The 17,490-nt window shown below is 42.6% G+C and overlaps 1 protein-coding gene across 4 annotated transcripts in view; it reads left to right on the top strand.

Annotated features, from left to right (window-relative positions):
- The first annotated feature begins 71 nt into the window (after nucleotides 1-71).
- Nucleotides 72-17,490, top strand: part of BZW2 (basic leucine zipper and W2 domains 2) — a 76,041-nt gene continuing 58,622 nt past the window's right edge. For 2 of the 4 annotated variants that reach the window (XM_061585837.1, XM_061585838.1), the window contains exons 1-3: nucleotides 72-194; nucleotides 15,427-15,491; nucleotides 16,566-16,742. In XM_061585837.1, the coding sequence (XP_061441821.1) occupies nucleotides 94-194; nucleotides 15,427-15,491; nucleotides 16,566-16,742 (343 nt within the window). In that variant the 5' untranslated portion in view covers nucleotides 72-93. Of the gene's footprint in view, nucleotides 195-553; nucleotides 1,052-12,393; nucleotides 12,461-15,426; nucleotides 15,492-16,565; nucleotides 16,743-17,490 lie in introns of those variants that run through there. The other 2 variants (XM_061585839.1, XM_061585840.1) reach the window with 2 other exon arrangements.

The raw sequence follows: 17,490 nt of genomic DNA, 5'->3' as shown, positions 1-17,490 counted from the left end.
CTAGTATTTCTCTTTCCCCCTTCGTGCAGAATGGTGCGGCCAGACTCCGAAGGAGGCGGGGCCCAAGTCAGCTCTCTCTTTCTCTATGTGTCAATGTGTCTGTCCTTCATTTCTCCATTGTGTGTGACTGCTGCGTATGGTGGTGTTGTCTCTTTGCTTCTTCTCCTTAGACAAGAGCCACTTCCCCGAGAGAGGTAAACGCTTGCTGGCGTTGGGGGCAGGGATGCCTCGAGGAAAAAAAGAGGCTGCGGGTAGAGGAGAGAGGGCAACAATAGCTGGGTAGTCGCTGCATATGCACAGAAGAGCCAGAAGCAACGTGCACAACGTGCACAACCCTCTTTTTAAAGGGTATATACAGAGAGAGAGAGAGCTCTCTAATTACACGCTGGTGTTGCTACCCGAAGCGAGGGTTCTAGGAGAGCTTCGCGGGTTGGGATTGTCAATCGACTGCGCTGTGGCAGCTTCCTATTACGCCGCGCACTTCGAGGCTGTGTGTGTGTTCCTTTAGCTAGGTGACATGAGACAACTAGGAGATCAGGTTGGGGTGGGGTCAGTGATAGCTTTTTAAGCGCTTATTTATAAATCCACCTTTTGGTGGGTATGGGGCACATCTTGGCCTTGCTTCCCCATTAAACCACCACCAGCAGCAGAAGGTATGGGGTACGGTGCGGAGAAAAACTCCACCAGGATTTTCATGGTGATTTAAGAGCAAAAATCTAAGGGGAGAAGGTAGAGAGCGGAGAAGACCTTTCGGAACCTGGTAGTGAACTGCTTGTGATTGCCTTGTCTGCTGCTTGGTGAGGGTGCTGTGCAAAGAAACGTGTTTTGCAGCGGAGGCGCCAGAGAGGGGTTCAGACGTTCCATCACCTTCTCTTCTGTTCTCCTGCATCCTTTGGGGTGGCTTTTCTGCTCGGAAAGGCAGGTTGCAAAGGAAGAAGTTGCCTTTGGTCCCTTTGTAAAAATACGCACCCCTTGAGTCCTTTTAACTTCTTCGGTGAGGGGGAGAGAAGACCGATTGGGCTCCGGCTTGGCTTTGTCTCCGATTACAGTGGTGAGGATGCGACTCGGTCGCTTAGTTCTGGAGCCATTAAACAAATCTGTATGTGTGGGTGCAAGCAGGAGGGGGTTGTAGCTGTGTACGCAGTTTTATTACAGAGGCGCCATTGGAGTTTGGGAGACCTTAACCTGTGTGGTGTCATAAGCCCGCTTTGCTTCATAAGGGGAGACATCCCACTTTAAGGCTGCTTGAGGTTATAATCGTATATCTATTTTCCTGGGAATAAGTTCCATTAAACTGAATGGGACTTACTTCTAAATAGACCTTTTTGGGGGGAGAGGCGTTTTAAAAAAAATGTTGCCTTCTTTTCTCCCCATTAAATTTGAGATCCGGACTCTTTAAGGGAGTTCAAATTTGTCCTCCTTCAGAAGGGGGGGAGTTGCTTAAAAACAAGAAAGATTATTTTAAACATAGTCTTATCCACTGGGTTGTAACACTCTATAGAAGATAATGCCACAGTCCACCTGTTTTATATAGCCCTCAATAGATTTCCGTGAGATGTAGGGTTTTTTGGAACGGAGTAGTTTGCAGGCAACAGCGTAAATAAATTATGATTAACTTATTAAATAGGTTGAGAGTCTCTTACTTCCCTTATTTCAGCTGAGGATTTATGGAATTTCCAGTTGGCATTTGTGAATTTGTAAAGCAATATACTTCCTGAATACTACTTTTGACTGTTTTTTGATAAATTAAGTGGTTTAAATTAAATTTACATCTTGAACTATATAAAAGTTTATATTTAATGCAGTCCAATCCTAAATGTGCTGGCCGAGAGACAAGTCCATTATATTCTGTGGAACTTCATTCTTGGTAAGCATTGGTTTGGATTCCAGTCCTAGAGTTTTTATTTTAGAATAATCTTGTATACTTACTCAGAGATCCGAATGGAGCAAGCAGTAGAGTTTCGGTCTTCTTTCAGTGCTTATTATGGGAGGAACACTTATGGGAGGAATGTGATATTAAGCCATGTTTGTTATTTCTGAGTGTGGAACCTGAAAGTATTGTCAGCCTGCTCTACATGGTGCAGTAGAATAAAGTGGTGCACCATATCCTTTCGCAGTGAAGGCAGGAATACTGTTTTGAATGATCCCAGTGTAAAACCTTCCTGGCGAAAGCAAAAAATAATAATGAGGTATGTACAGTAGCATTACAAATTTGCCTCCTCACAGTCTGAAATAGTACAATCATTTATGTCATAGCTTTGTACATATATAGATCATCTTACAGTTACTCAAGAAATAACATTTTCTTTTCCACTTCCCCAAGTATGCTACAAGTGCCAAATTTTATAAATAACTGCTTCTCCCTACTGTTGTGCTTTAAAAACTTTTTGCTGCAATATGTTGTGTTAACTTTGTGCAAAACTGCAGAAAGTTTAGTTTTCAGCCCATTAACTTGCTTGTGTATGTTGTTGTTATTTGGGTATGTATAAGTCTGCAGAAGTATAAACACCTTCTTTTAAAAAGAAAAAGAAAAAAGAGGTCAATTGTACAAGATTTAGAAAGGATTTTTTTAAAGGGAAAATAATTCAGTAAAGTTACTTTGGCTTGACATTTTGTAGTAACTCAGTGCCAAAGTCAGCAAAACATTTTGTGTAACATAAATAGTCCCCAACAGTCTGAAGATGTATAGTCCTACCTCCAAACACCTGTGGGTTACAGTGTTGGACTAAGATCCAGGTTCAAATCCCCACCCAGCCATGAAGCCCACTGGGTAACTTTGGGCCAGACAGTCTCTCAGCCTGACCTATCTCACAGGGTTGGTGTAAGGATAAAATGGAAAGGGGGGGGACTATGTGCACCACCTTGAACAACTTGGAGGAAAGGTGGGATATAAATGCAATAATTAAATAAATACATTTCAGCTGCAGTATGTGGACCCTAGCCTCAGCCAACCTGCTGAGCTTTTTAAAAATAATAATCATCAAGAAGCAGCAATGTGGTAGTGGAGGGGATGCTAGATTGTGCAGACAAAAGGGTAGACAGATTGAGGAGGGGGTTAGTGCCTTTAGGCCTTAGGATGATCATCAGAACCAATGACTTGGTTAGTGTGCACTTGGGGAATGAGAGTGGAGAGACAGATCAGTGCACGCACAAACACACCTGCCCCTCCTGCAAGCATCTGCAGGCATTTGGGCATGTGGGAGGGAAGAAACCCTCAACTGCTGCAGCATCTGGGAGAGAGAGGTGCCCCCCCCCGGAATGTACATGGAAGAAAGGACATACACTGGCACACACACTTAGACTCAGAGAAGGGGACGAGCAAGTCCTGAGGTTCCTCACTGCTCCTTGGCTCTGCCTGGGCCGAAGGTGGGTGGCCTTGCAAATAAGAATAATGTTTAAAAGGAGATGCCAGTGAAGCAGGAGTCAAGAAAGGCAGGCAGGCTGTCTGCCTGGAAGGAAGGGGAAAAGCAGCCTTTCCTTGCAGCCGTGCTTCTTTTTGCCTCACGAAAAGCCCTCTCCTCTCATTCTGAATAAGGGCGTTGTCAGTTGGGCAGTGTGAGGTGACAGGAGTCAGGATAGTAATCCCCTCTTCTTCCTGGTAGCATCTCCCTCAGCCTCCTTTGGCATTTGCCATGGGTGGTATAGGCAGATGCCTGCCCTCAGCGTGCCTGAAAGACCCTCTGGCACTTAAGCAAAGTCCTCCCCTCTCGTTTGGAGCAAGGGGAAGGTGTCATCTGCAGCAGCAGTGGGGAGCAGACAGCATCCAGGGAGTCAAGACTTTAAAAAAAAATAATAATAATACATATTTTATTTCTTTACTGTTTGTGTCCTCCCTGGGGGCCATGGCCTCCAGGTTGGGAACCACTGGAGTAGAGCAGCATTCTGCACTGCAACATTTTCTTGCGGGTCCCATGTGTTTGTTTATAAAAGAAGGATCTAGTAGTTATCTGAAGTCTTAGAGAACTCTGTTCAGATGAATTTATATAACTCCAGGGTATTTTTAAATATATACAGTACTGAACTCTTGGAAGCCTTAATTACTGCACTGTTGGATGGATAACCCAAGGGAGTAGGTCCCTTGGTTCTTAAACAGGGTAGGGACTGTGTTCTGTTCTTGTACTATGACAACTTATTTTTCTACCTATCTATAGAGAGGATGAGAGACAAATTCCATTTGTGACCTAACAGTGTTTGATGAGGATTTTGCAAGAAACTGCTTCTTTGCATCATCCAGATGCATCTTTTCATCCTGTCATCACCTTACATTACTTTCCCTTTTCCAAACTCAGTGATGCACTCCCTTGTTTTTCCGCTTACAAATTTAGTTAAGAGTCTATTTTTGGATATTCTTTTATATTCCTGCACAATGCAAGCAAAGGGTTGCTGTACCTTGTTGGTTTCCCCCCCTGCAATCCAAAGAGTCTCTCTTACTCTCTTGTGTTGCACTCCCTCCCCAGTGAGCTATGGTTTACAAGGATTAAGCTTTTAAGAAAGCAGTTTGTCATATATTTGAACTGTGCAGGCGTTCTGCTCACGTGTGAGCAGAGATGAATATGCTGCGCGCACACACCCATCCCCACCACCTTGTGGATGGCGAAGTTCTGAAACTGAGAGTTTAACCATTAGGATTCTAAATTGCACAAGGAGCTGCAAGGCTTCCTGCTTCAGGACTTTGCCATCCATGAGTTGGTAGCGATGCTGATGGGGCGGGGAGTGAGCTTAGTATACTCAGCTCCTTTTGCATGTAGGTTTTACAAACCAACAGAATGCCTGCACAGTCCTTTTGTTCTAAAACAAGAGACTGGATGTTGAAATGCAGAACTATGACCAATCAAGGCATTGTGTTTTTCCTTTATAACTTAAAAGCATTTTTCTCTTAAAGATTAAGCTTGATGTCAAATGTCAGTCTCTGTGCCCTCTTCTGAAAATGCTACCCTAAGGTGTTCCTCTACCCCAGCCTTTCCCAACCAGTGTGCCTCCAGATGTTGTTGGACCACAACTCCCATCAGCCTCAGCCAGCATTGTCAATGGTCAGGAGAGACGGAAATTGTGGTCCAACAACATATGGAGGCACATTGGTTGGGAAAGGCTGCTCTACCCCATCCCCAAACTGTTCGTGGTCCTGGTGTGTGGCCAAGGAATTCCTCCGTCAAATGTGCACTATCAGTTGTAACACTGCTGACCCTGTATTTGATGGCATCAAATCAATTGGAAAATGGAAATGGACTCCCTTCAAGTCGATTCTGACATATGACAGCCCCGTGAATAGGGCTCTCATGGTAAGTGGTATTCAGAGGTGGTTTACCACTGCCTTCCTCTGAGGCTGAGAGGCAGTGAGTGGCCCAGGGTCACCCAGTGAAGTTCATGGCTGTGTGAGGATTTGAATCCTGGTCTCCCAAGTTGTAGTTCCACACTCTAACCACTATGCCACACAATTAGTATTCACTAATAGGCAAAAAAACTTGCACATGTGACCAAATTCTTCCAAGCTACACAGGACATGGATTGGACTGTGAAAGACCAACCCAAATTGTGTTTGCATTTTGACAAATTTGTAGGGCAGTACAATATCTCAGAGAGGATGTAAGGTCTCCTGTTCGCCTGGTGCATTCTCTATAGCTGCCCAATTTCCCTGCTTTTTAATGTTTGCTAGAAATATCTATGGGCTATAGGTACATGCTTAAACTGCAAGGTTTTTTGTCTATTAGTGACTACTAATTGTGTGGCATAGTGGTTAGAGTGTCTATTAGTGAAGTTCCCTGCTTTTTAGCCTGGGAGGTAAGAAATGGGATCCTGTGCAAGCTTCCTGAGAATGGATTGATTTTTTGCATGCTTATTGAGTTCAGTGGGATTTACTCCCCTGTAAACATGCTTAGGATAGGTGAAACTGACCACAGGGGATGGGGAGGGGAGGAGGGGGGAGGGGAGCAGGTAGGTGGGGGGAAAGGAGGGGAGGATCATTCGCATGTTTATTGAGTTCAGTGGGATTTACTCCCATGCAATCGTGCTTTGGATAGGTAAAACCGATGATGGGGAAGCCTGGAGTGGGCAGGGGAGGAGGAAGAAGGAAGAGGGGAGGAGAAGAAGAATGGAGGAGGAAGGGAGAGGAGAGGAGAGGGGAAGGAGGAGAAAGGCAGGTCGATCATTTGCATGCTTATTGAGTTCAATGGGATTTACTCCCCTGCAGTCATGCTTGAAAATGAAATGGACTGCTTTCAAGCCGATTCTGACTTATGGTGACCCTATGAATAGGGTTGTCATGGTAAGCGGTATTCAGAGGTGGTTTACCATTGCTTTCCTCTGAGACTGAGAGGCTGTGACTGGCCCAAGGTCACCCAGTGAGCTTCATGGCTGTGTGGAGATTTAAACCCTGGTCTTCCAGGTTGTAGTTGTAGGATAGATATAACTGAGGAGGAAGGGAGGGCAGGTTTGATCATTTGCATGCTTTTTGAGTTCTTTGGGATTTACTCCTGTGCAATCATGCTTAGGATAGGTGAAACTGACCGGGGGGAAGGGCGGGAAGAGTTAGAGGGCAGGTAGGGGGAGGAGATTGGGTGGGTGGACACTGGGCAGAGGGAAAGCCCCTTTCCTTTCCAAAAGAAAAACGCTGTGTACAGTATCATTCTTTTTCAGGGTTTCCCCCACCTATTTATTCTACGGCAGGCACATGTAGCCTCCCATCCAAATTTAAACCAAAGCTGTCCCTGGCCACATCCACACCAGACTGTTATTTCACTTTAGGCAGTCATGGCTTCTCCCAAAGAATCCTGGAAAGTGTAGTTAGTGAAGGGTGCTGAGAGTTCCTAGGAGATGCTCTGTTCCCCTCACAGAGCTTCATTCAGAGCGGCTGACTGTTAAACACCTCTGGCCGCTGCAGCTCTGTCAGGGGAATAGGAGTCTCCTCTCAGCACCCTTCACAAACTACACTTCACAGGAGTCTTTGGGGGAAGCCATGACTATCCAAAGGGAAATAAAGGTCTGGTGTGGATGTGGCCCCCTGATTAGGCAAGCCAAGCAGCTGTGAGTCTGGCTTTTAGAACACTGACAGTTGATTCTTACTGAGCATGCCTGACATTATCATTGAGTTCAAGCCAAAATTTCTTAAATTAATTAAGAATAAGCCATGCATTTTAACTTTTAAACTGCAGAAGATGAAGGTCAGTAATAGGATTACAGGTACTCGGTGAACATGGCTGATTTTTTTAATGAATTTCAACAGATTATGAGAACTCTGACAGAAAAAAGTCCAAAAAGGGTCTGTTTTTTCTCTCTCTTGTTACACTTTGAATTCTCAATTCTCTCTGTTTTGTGTGTCACCATGAAGATTTAGAGGGTTGTTAAGAAGTGTTTCTGAATTCAGGACTATACGTTTTGTAAGGTTTTGTTTTCAAATGAGCTTATGGGAAGGATCAGAATGGCATGGGGGTATTTTTAATTTAACATTTCGGAATGTTACTCTCATGGTTGTATAATATATCAAATCAATTAGCTTGAGGACAGGCGCTGATCAAGGTCTTTTTGGTCTTGTTCTTGCCCACGCTGCAGAATCCATGGTACCACCAGGCAGAGAAGAGCATCTAGCGCTGCCCTGCCACCCTATGGTCTGGGCTGAGATGTTTGTCATCCCTGTGCACTCTTGCTGCCTTCTCTTTCTGCTCTCTTACTTGCAGTGCTTGTGGAACAGCTCCCATAAGCTCTGATAGTTTGAGACAGCCTCGCTTTAAACTCCCATGCACAGAGGATGTAAATAAGTACATATAACTCGTTACAAAAACTGCAGATCTCAAATCACCATAGAAAGTAAATTTACATTATTGCAGGGTAATGGGATGTGGCTGGAGGTTAGCATTGCCTTTTTGTTTTGGAGGTCCTATGAGTGGACTGCATGCCAGATCCAATATTTCATTTGCACTTTTCAACATTGTTTTCTAGAAGGCCTGCAAATGATATATGAAGGGGCAAATAAAATATAACCTGGGTGGAGAGTAGCTTCTGTGAAGCATAGGGAAAGCATCATTTGTCTCTCTCCTTCTCTAATCCCAGAATCTGGAGTAACTGTGAGTAAATTCTCTCTGATGTTGCTCCCCTTTACTTTCTTGCATGAATGTGAATGGCTGCAATTCACTCCGGTGGTAGTGATGATGATGGCGGTAATAAATAATAATGTTATGCAAGGAGACCTCAGAGTGTGTCTGTACACAGAGTATGCAGATAGTCATTGCCCTTCCTGGGGCTCCCCATTAACTTATCAAAATGACAGACATTTCACTAGCACATATGGATGGACAGATATGTCCATTTCTGTTTTTCACCTTTTCTCATTTTTCCAGTCTTAGGTTCAGTTCTCTATGTTTCCACATCAGTTCGCATATTTTAAAAAAAGAAATCCTATTGAAAACTCATCAGCATTTTATTTCTAATTTCTCCTAATATAACACATGTCACTTTTGTAAGCTTTGCATAATATACACATTTTTGCAAAGCACTTTTACATAATATAATGCAATGTTGTATGCCATTTTCACTAATGTATGCGTTTTTATGCAACCTTTATCTAGTATATGCATTTTTGTACACATTCCGTTACTGGAGAACTTCACTGTAAAATCCAGAGAAGTGCAAATTTTGAAGGATGGCTGTGCTTTGGTTCATGTGCTCTTCCAGAAAGTGTGAATTAGGTAGGCTCGCCTTTAAATGCAATCTGAATAGAATTTCTCCCCCGTCCTACTAGTACATAATATCAAACTGAATAAAATGTATTGGTGGTTATTCTGGCATCAAAGCAAAATAAGTACCATTCTTACTTGCATCCAATCTTGTAACATATAGTACCTCTTGTAAGGCAGTTAGATTCTTCTGAACTCTGCTCTTGTTGGAGGCATTCTTATTTTGGTGCCTTGTGCTGTCCCTGTCTTTTTTTTTAAATCACCCCCTTTTTCTCTTCATCTGTGTTTTGATTAAGTCATACTCCAGCATGTAAACAAAAAGGCCCTTCTCTCTTTTCTGCCCGTTCATATGCCCATGCCTTGCTTTTTTTTTAATGTCTGATTATCACTGTGCTTCAGTTTGACCTTCAAGAAATGTCGCCAGTGTGCAAAAACACCTTGTTTGAGGCTGAATACTTTGACATTTTTCAGGATGTCTACTTTCTGAGAAAAAGAGGCAAGGGTAACAATATTTGCTGTTTCAGATTTCAAGAAGTAGATTGGTGTCTGAAGGAGGTTAAATATACGATGTAGCGTAGATGTAAATTGTAGAATGTTGAGTTTGACAGGAATTTTGCAGTGCATGTTTACTGTAAGTCTTGCTGAATTCAGTGGGTCTTTCTTCAAGATGAGTGTGATTAGGACTGCAGCCTAATTCAACCAGTTGTACTAAAGGGATTCTTCCATACGTCCTCCCTCCCTATATGGAACCTTTCAAACTATGTTTCGGATTAGTTATGCTTATTGGGATTTGTAAATGTGGACAAATTGCTTGAAGTACAGCTTGGCATAGTAATGTGGTAATCTTTCCCTGCAGTCTGCGCACAGGGGTCTGCTCCAGTACACAGTGGTGTAGTAATCCAGGGTCTCGGGGTGTGTGTGTCTTAGATCCCTAACTATTTTGGAAGCTGGGTCTCAGCACGGCCCCTGTGTCTCTGGCATCCTACAAGCCAATCAGCATGAAAGGGATGTGTGTTAGCCATTGAGAAGAGTCTTCTATCCTGCTTTCTTGTCTATTCCTGCTGATTGGAGCCAACCAGTGTGAAAGGAGGTGAGTCAGCCACTGAGAATACTTTTCACAGTAGCTAACACTCTCCCCCTTTCATACTTATGGGCTCCTAGGGATTCCTAAGGATGTCTATTTTTATGGGAGAAAGCATTAACAAGGATCTCATTCTCAACCGCGCAGTAAAAAGAGGGGAGAGGGGGTGTGGCTGTGACTATCATGAATGGCTCCTGCACTTCTGAATTTGCTGCTACACTACTGAGTATACACCATCCAATCACATGGAGCAACAGCAAAGCATATGGCCGGTGCCTTGTGCAAACTTGAGTATAAATGCTGGAACATGTATTGGAATCCTCTGCAATATGTGGGGTGGGGGATGGTGGTTCCAGCAATGCTCAAGAGTTCTATGGCAAATAAGCTGATGTGGAAAATATTCCTTAAAGGTAGGGGATTAGGAAATTATCACCCTCCCCCCAGCCCCACTTCACTCAGGTCACCAGCCATTGTGATTCCTTGTCAGCCATGCATTGGATGATCAGAATTATCCAAAGCCTTAAGGCAATGCTTTTTTAAAAAAAAATATTTATTTATTTATTTATTTTATTATTTGATTTATATCCCACCCTTCCTCCCAGCAGGAGCCTTTTATTATTATTATTTTGATTGACTTGCCATGCTTCAGAGCTTCTTTGACGTCTACTAGTCCAATTCCCTTTTAGGGGAGTGTGTACACCTTCCTTTTCTCCAAGTAGCTCAGGGCGAGGGATGTAGTTTCTCCCCTGTCCCCCTCACTGTATCCGTACAATAACCTGAAAGGGGTTATTGTGCTGAGAGAGGGACTAGTGCTCATGGCTGAACCTGGATCGTCCCAGTTTTCAGTCCAAGCCACTATACTTCACAGTCCCGTCGGTCATTATGGTTGTGTGTGATCTAATGGTGTAGGCCCAGTGTAAGGTCTGAAAGGCACATGGGGCCACCTTTTAGTTGCAGCTAAGCAGGTCTGGGTCTGGTCAGTGCCTGGACGAGTGACTACATGAGAAAGAACTATATGTATGCCACCTTGGGTTCCATGATGGAAGAATGGTGAGATATAAATGTAAGGAAGGAAATAAATAAATCGCTTACTCTAGGGGCATCGCTAAAATGATGAAATTGAGGTTATCATACTTTGGACACATCATGAGAAGACATGATTCACTAGAAAAGACAATAATGCTGGGAAAAACAGAAGGCAGTAGAAAAAGTGGAAGGCCAAGCAAGAGATGGATTGATTCCATAAAGTAAGCCACAGACCTGAACTTACAAGATCTGAACAGGGTGGTTCACGACAGATGCTGTTGGAGGTTGCTGATTCATAGGGTCGCCATAAGTCGTAATTGACTTGAAGGCACATAACAACAACTAGGGCAGGTGTGGGGAGCCTGGGGGATAAATGCAGCCTTCTGATCCTTTCTGTCAGGCCCTCGGGACTTTCCCCAAGCCACACCCATTCCCAGCCACATCCCCTACTCGCCCAGCATCACATCCTCCTTGAGTGCTTTTGCCTGGCTGGAACAGGCCCTTGAATTCCCATTAATGCCTCTTGCTTCCTTAGATGGAGGATAGAGAGGGATGTGTGAGCATGTGTAGAAATTAACCCACTCTATAAAGGTAACATTGGCATTTATTGCTCTGCTCATCAGAATTATCTGCCCATCACTGGCATGTGACCCCTGGAAGGTAACTCAGAAGGAAATGTGGCTCTTGGGCTGAAAAAGGTTTCTCACCCTTGTTCTAGGGCAGTGGTTCCCAACCTGGGGTCCGGGACCCCCAGGGGGGCCGTGAAGTAATCCAGAGGGGGCCGTGAACGGTAAAGAAATGAATTATTTATTAATTTTTTTAAAAAAATCTTCACTCGTTCTACACTGTCTGCTTCCCACTGGCGCTACAGATGACACCTCCTCCTTGCTCCAAACAAGAGGGGAGGCCTTTTGCTGAAGTGCCAGAGCGTCTTTCAGGTGCACTAAGGGTAGGCACCTGCCTATAAAACACATGGCACATGCCAAAGGAGGCTGAGGGTGGAGCTACCAGGAAGAAGAGGGGATTACTATCACTGATTCCCGTCTCCTTGCACTGCCGCTACTGGCAACACCCTTACTTAGAATGAGAGGAGAGGGCTTTTAGTGAAGCAAAAAGAAGCAAGCCTGCAAAGAAAGGCTGCTTTCCCCCTTCCTTCCTGGCAGCCAGCCTGCCTCCCTGGGGGGAGGGGGTCATGATTTTTTTTCAGCTTATAAAGGGGGTCCCGTACTCATAAAGGTTGGGAACCACTGTTCTAGGGCAACTTCTCTCTCCCCCCCCCAAAAAAAATATTAACTGGATAAATTAGAAATATTTTCTAATTAGAAATTGGAAATGTTTTTATTCCATCCACCCATTATGGGTGCTTTTTTTTATTTCCTTCGTTTGCCACTTTCTGATGTAGGTGATTACATTTCTCTGTCTGCATAAGACTTGTGGATTCTGATGCCTGAAGTAGTCTGAATATTAATTGCTGCTTTTTGCCCTATCCTTTGCTCTTTCTCCTTCTCGTGCAGATTCCTTGACCCATGCTTTAGCAACTACCTTATAAAGCCCGGCCAAAGCAGATTAGTGTGTGATGCATTTTAAAGCTAAATATAGAAGCCAGATCCTATTCTGGTACTTATAACCTCTGGAGTGACACTCCTGTTTTGCATTGAAACTCAATTTGTTAAATCTGCAACAAGTGGTGAGTTTGGTTTTCTCTTTTTGGTTTGTCCTTAGATTTTTTTTTCTGCTGTCACCTCACTGTTTTTAGAGGACATTTATTCATTTTCAGGGTTGGCGGGAGCTGCCTCAAAATCCTTGCTCACCCACAAAGAAAAACATGCAGTAATAGAACTAGAATTGTGAACAGAAGTCTGGACATCTACTAAAAGGCTCTGAGCCTGCGGAAAGGCAACCAGACTTTAATTAGGCTTCTTGTCTCAATCTGATAGAGATTTTCCTTGGTCCCAAAGGGTAAGGGAGATCTACCTTGGATATTTTTAGACATCTGTTGCTGCAGAGTCAAGTGACTGATGTGTTTATTCAGCGTCTTGGATGTTTTGGTGCCAATTTGTTGTGCTTATTATGAGAGGGGCTACCATAATTATTGCACTGAGGTGGTGCTGGATTACTGTTGTTGTTGTTGTTCTTGTTGTTATTACGGGAAACCCCGTAACTTTTGCTGCATAAAGAGCATGCTGTTTCCAACCAAGAGCTGAGATCATTTCAAAGGGCATGCAAATAAAAACTTTACCCTTGCTTGAAAGGGTGTGGTTCTGTGTTGTTTTTTAAAGCAGGTGTATCACCTTGTGGGGAACAGTTCTTGCTGTTTGCTAGCCCCAAAGCTATTAAAACCACAAAATGTAGGAACCAGTGAGATTGTTTTAGGAACCAGATTGAAGGGAGAAAGAGTCAGAAGGATCCTACTTTTGTTGGTCTGGTCTATGTATCTCCATGCCAAGTTTTTCCCCCAGATAATTCTTGCTGAACTGATATTATGCCAAGTCTCAAGCATATCTGGAAATTCTAGCCTCTGGGACTCTCCTTCTGAGTGTTTGTTGATTGTAGCTACAAAGCGATGGGGGGAAAGTACATTGCACGCATTCACAGCCATCCTTCTTTTTGGTGTTGTTCCATATCTTCTAGAGCTGAAGCCTACCATCAAAAGAGGTTCTAGAGATGTGCTGTAGAGCAGCCTTTCCCAACCTGGTGCCCTGTGGATATTGCTGAACTACAACTCCCGCCACCCCTAACCTTTGTCCAAAACACCTGGAAGGCACCAGGTTGAGGAAGAGTGCTCTAGAACTAGGGTGGACAGTCTTCAGGTTTACAGATTCTACTTTTTTTTCCAACCAGAACCCCAAAGTTCACCAAATAGAGGCAAGTGAAGAATAGTGGCTGGGAGTTGTGTGTCATTCTACCACAAAATGACGACTTAGGGTACAGCTGGTTGTTTACTCAACCCCACGAGCTATACAGTGGGATAAACTGTATACACATCTATAAATGTAGATATGAGGTTCTACAGATCAGGGATTCCTGATTGTGTAGTACAGCTGCACAAAGACTAGGTCAAAGGCAATAAATTAATACTCATATTTTACAGTTGAGGAATGCTGAGTCTGAGAGATGAATGAGTAGTGGTAGTGCCCACCTGGGGTAGAGTTATTCCTGAGTCCCAGGCAGCCCAGGTTGCCTCCGATTCCTGAGTCCCTTGGCCCTTTATCCAGCTGCTACTGTAATGGGAATCCAGCTGAGCTAGAAGGGAGAAAAGAAAGAGAGGAAGCAATGGCACCATTTCCCATTCCTGATCAATATGCATCTTATGCGTGCACAAAGTGGTTTGGAAAACTAGTATCTTAGTAAATGGCAGGTTGGTAACAAGAGGCCTTTATTTTAATAGTATTACTGTTGAATGGGAAGGTTTTTTTAAAACTCTGATTAGTTTGGGAAGCAACTCTATGGCCTGCGGGATGGAAATGTTGTGTATTGTGCGTAAGTCTATCAAAAGGTAACAAGTATGTCTTACTGTTAAATGAAGAACGTAAGTTGATGGTAGGACCAAATGTGTGTCAAATCTTGCAGCAGTTGCCGTAAATGATACACATCCTAGTTTGGCATATCACTGTTGTGCATATATGCATGGGATTAATTTAAAAGTGTGTTTTATTTTAGATCTTTTGGGTATTTTCAATTCTTTATCTTGTCTTGGATCCTGTATTATGATTTCTCTTTCGCTTGGAGTTCTATATATTGGGTTGATCAGCCATTCCAGCAAATGAACATATCAAACCAAAACCAACTAACCTGAATTTTTGGTAACATCATAAGCACCTTTGCTTTGAATATAGTATGGTTGTCATTTGTGTAGTTTATTTCAAAATGCTTCATGTTATCCCAAGGTTATTGCAAGGTAGATCTGTGTTATCCCCATTTTGTTGATTGAGAGGGAGAAGGCTGAGGCTAGTGGCTAGTTCTGGAAAACCCACCTCGGGAACTTGATGATGTTGGATGGAGAGGTAGATGCTTGGTAGCCAAGTTCAGGATTGAGAGGAAGTTGTTCTAAACTTTAGAAATTACAAGAAAGCTGATAGATGCAATGGCTGGAATCAGTAAGTAAGAGGCAAAATCATTTGGAAAACAGGGAAATCTGTTTGGATGCAGTATAAGGATGCAAGAGTCACAAGAGAAGGAGGAAGTTAAGAGAAGACTGAGGGGTTAATGGAGAGATGGTGAGGCTGGAGCTGACTGGATTTGGAATGGTCCAGGGGCAAAAATTAGGCTGCATGGACTTGGAATTTGTAGAGTTGATATGTCCATCCACAAACTGTAATAGCATAAAGCGGTAGTGACTTGGCATGCGCGTGAAACAATGGTGGCTTCTGTGCATTCCTGAATCAAGATCAGTGATGTAACAGTAATTTCTCCTATTCCTATATTCAGGATGAGAAACTTGTGGCCCTGCAGATGTTGCTGGACTATAGCTCCCATCATTCCTGACTATTGGCCATGCTCTCTGGGGTTGATGGGAGTTGAAGTCCAGCAACATCTCATTCGTGTTCTATGTAGTTCTTATTATGCTAGGACTTTCTTTTTTTATATATCCTTTCAATTTAAAATATCTCCTTTAAAATTGTATATCTGTAACATTCTAAATTTGTATTCCAGAAATTTTATGAATAAGCATCAGAAGCCGGTGCTAACAGGCCAACGGTTCAAAACTAGGAAGAGGGGTAGGTTTGATCATTTATTTATTTATTTTTGTGACTATTACATGTAATTTATTGATGCCTCTAGGCAGTGCTGTCTGCTGTGTTTCTTTTTAGTTCGTTGCCAAATCAGAATTTAACATATTGAATACACTGAGGTGTTAGTATCCTCTGAGCTGCTTAAGTGTAATACAGATTCTCCATGCTGGAAGACTTTCCTAAAGCAGTATGCATGACACCTATATTGTCATAATAGAAAACTATGTTATTTTAATTTAATAAACCATGGCTAATGATCCTGGCTTGTTTCAATAAACCAACTTTAATATTAACCACAGTTCTCTCTTTGGATTTAACAGCAAAGCACAGTTAGGCTGCTTTCACACTGCACTTTATTCCGTTATTGCAACAATTTTTTACCTGGTAACTTGCACATTTTGTTTGATCTTTCACACACCATAAAAGCTAGTTCTGGAAATCTAATGGAATGTAGTGCTCCATCAGAAGATCTCAGATATATGAATTACTTTCCCATCAGGCAGGGCTACCAGAAATCTGTTATTCCTCTGCACCACAAGAGGCTGATCCAGTGAAAGAAACCAACTTAACTATTTCATATGTTGCTGTCTGTAATAAACACTGTAACATACCAATACCATTTATAGAATCATAGAATCGTAGTATTGGAAGGGGCCTATAAGGCCATCGAGTCCAACTCCTTGCTCAATGCTGGAGTCCAACCCCATGCTCATAGCAATAGATCAGTTTGCAAGTGTGGTAAATTAATATTAAAAACATTGCTTTGAAATGCCTCATTGCTCAACTTCCTCTTGAGAACATAACCTTAAATGCAATTAAGGAAAGGTTGACTGGAAAGAAGAAAAGCCAATAAGGAGATAAAGTACAGCATGTGCAGTTTTCTCTTATATAAATTCAGCAACCTAGAGAACAGCATGCATAAAATACATATATTGTGTAGAAAAAGAACAATTTAACAAAAGTTGCCTGACCTCTAGAATAAATGTCTGAAAGTGACTGAGAAATGTAAACAGATGTTCAGATTCCATACAATGATTTAGTAGCACTTCTCTGTTGTAGATGAAAAGGAAAAATTTGAACCAACAGTCTTCCGGGATACAATTGTCCAAGGTCTCAATGAAGCTGGCAATGATCTGGAAGCTGTAGCCAAGTTTCTGGATACAACAGGCTCAAGGCTAGATTATCGACGCTATGCTGACACTCTCTTTGACATCTTGATAGCTGGCAGCATGCTAGGTATGTATATTGCACTGAAAACTGTTAACACTTTCAAAGCTAATCCTGGTAATGTGCCCTCTTGGTTTTGTCTGTCTGGCAGCTAATGCTCAACAACTCTCCCCTTGGTCCTGATCCTCCTTCTTCCTACTGTTCTTATGTGCATTTCAAAATTTGTTTTCATGTTTATTATACCTTTTGATACAATTTGACAAACTTTGTTTGGATATCCATGGTTACTAAAAATGGTTGAAATAGTGTTTCGTGTTGAATTAAGATTAGATGTAGAGAACATCTAAAATTACAATATTATGTTCTTTAACCTGAAAAAAATGACAACAGGTTGGGCCCCACTGACCTATACAAAGTTTGTCAATATGTGGAATTCTGCATTGTAAAGTCTACAGTGGATTTATTGAGCATTCATTCTGATTTGTTTGCAGAGAGGATATATGACAATGAGCATTTATCCTACATTCATCCTGATTTCCTGGCAGGGTGTTTATTCATCTTCCCATTAATCATTTGTTCATTCCACACTTTTCAGTGCATTTACCCATTGCTTTCCTAACAGTAAAAAGCCTTCTTTAAAAAAAAAAAGTGGATTTATTGCACTAGGGTGAGAAAGCATTTTAGTCCACTTCAGTTGCACAAACCTACATTTCCCAGTATGCACTTGAATCATTCCCAGAAAATAGTGGCAGCCTGGAGGTGCCCCCATGCTAAATTAGTGGCAAATCTGAATGTTGCCCTGTTGTTCAGTTCAACC

The sequence above is a fragment of the Rhineura floridana genome, chromosome 10 (genome assembly GCF_030035675.1).
Source record: "Rhineura floridana isolate rRhiFlo1 chromosome 10, rRhiFlo1.hap2, whole genome shotgun sequence".
NCBI classification, from domain to species: Eukaryota; Metazoa; Chordata; class Lepidosauria; order Squamata; family Rhineuridae; genus Rhineura; species Rhineura floridana.
Note: the sequence above shows the minus strand (reverse complement) of the source record. Positions and strands in the feature narration are given on the sequence as shown.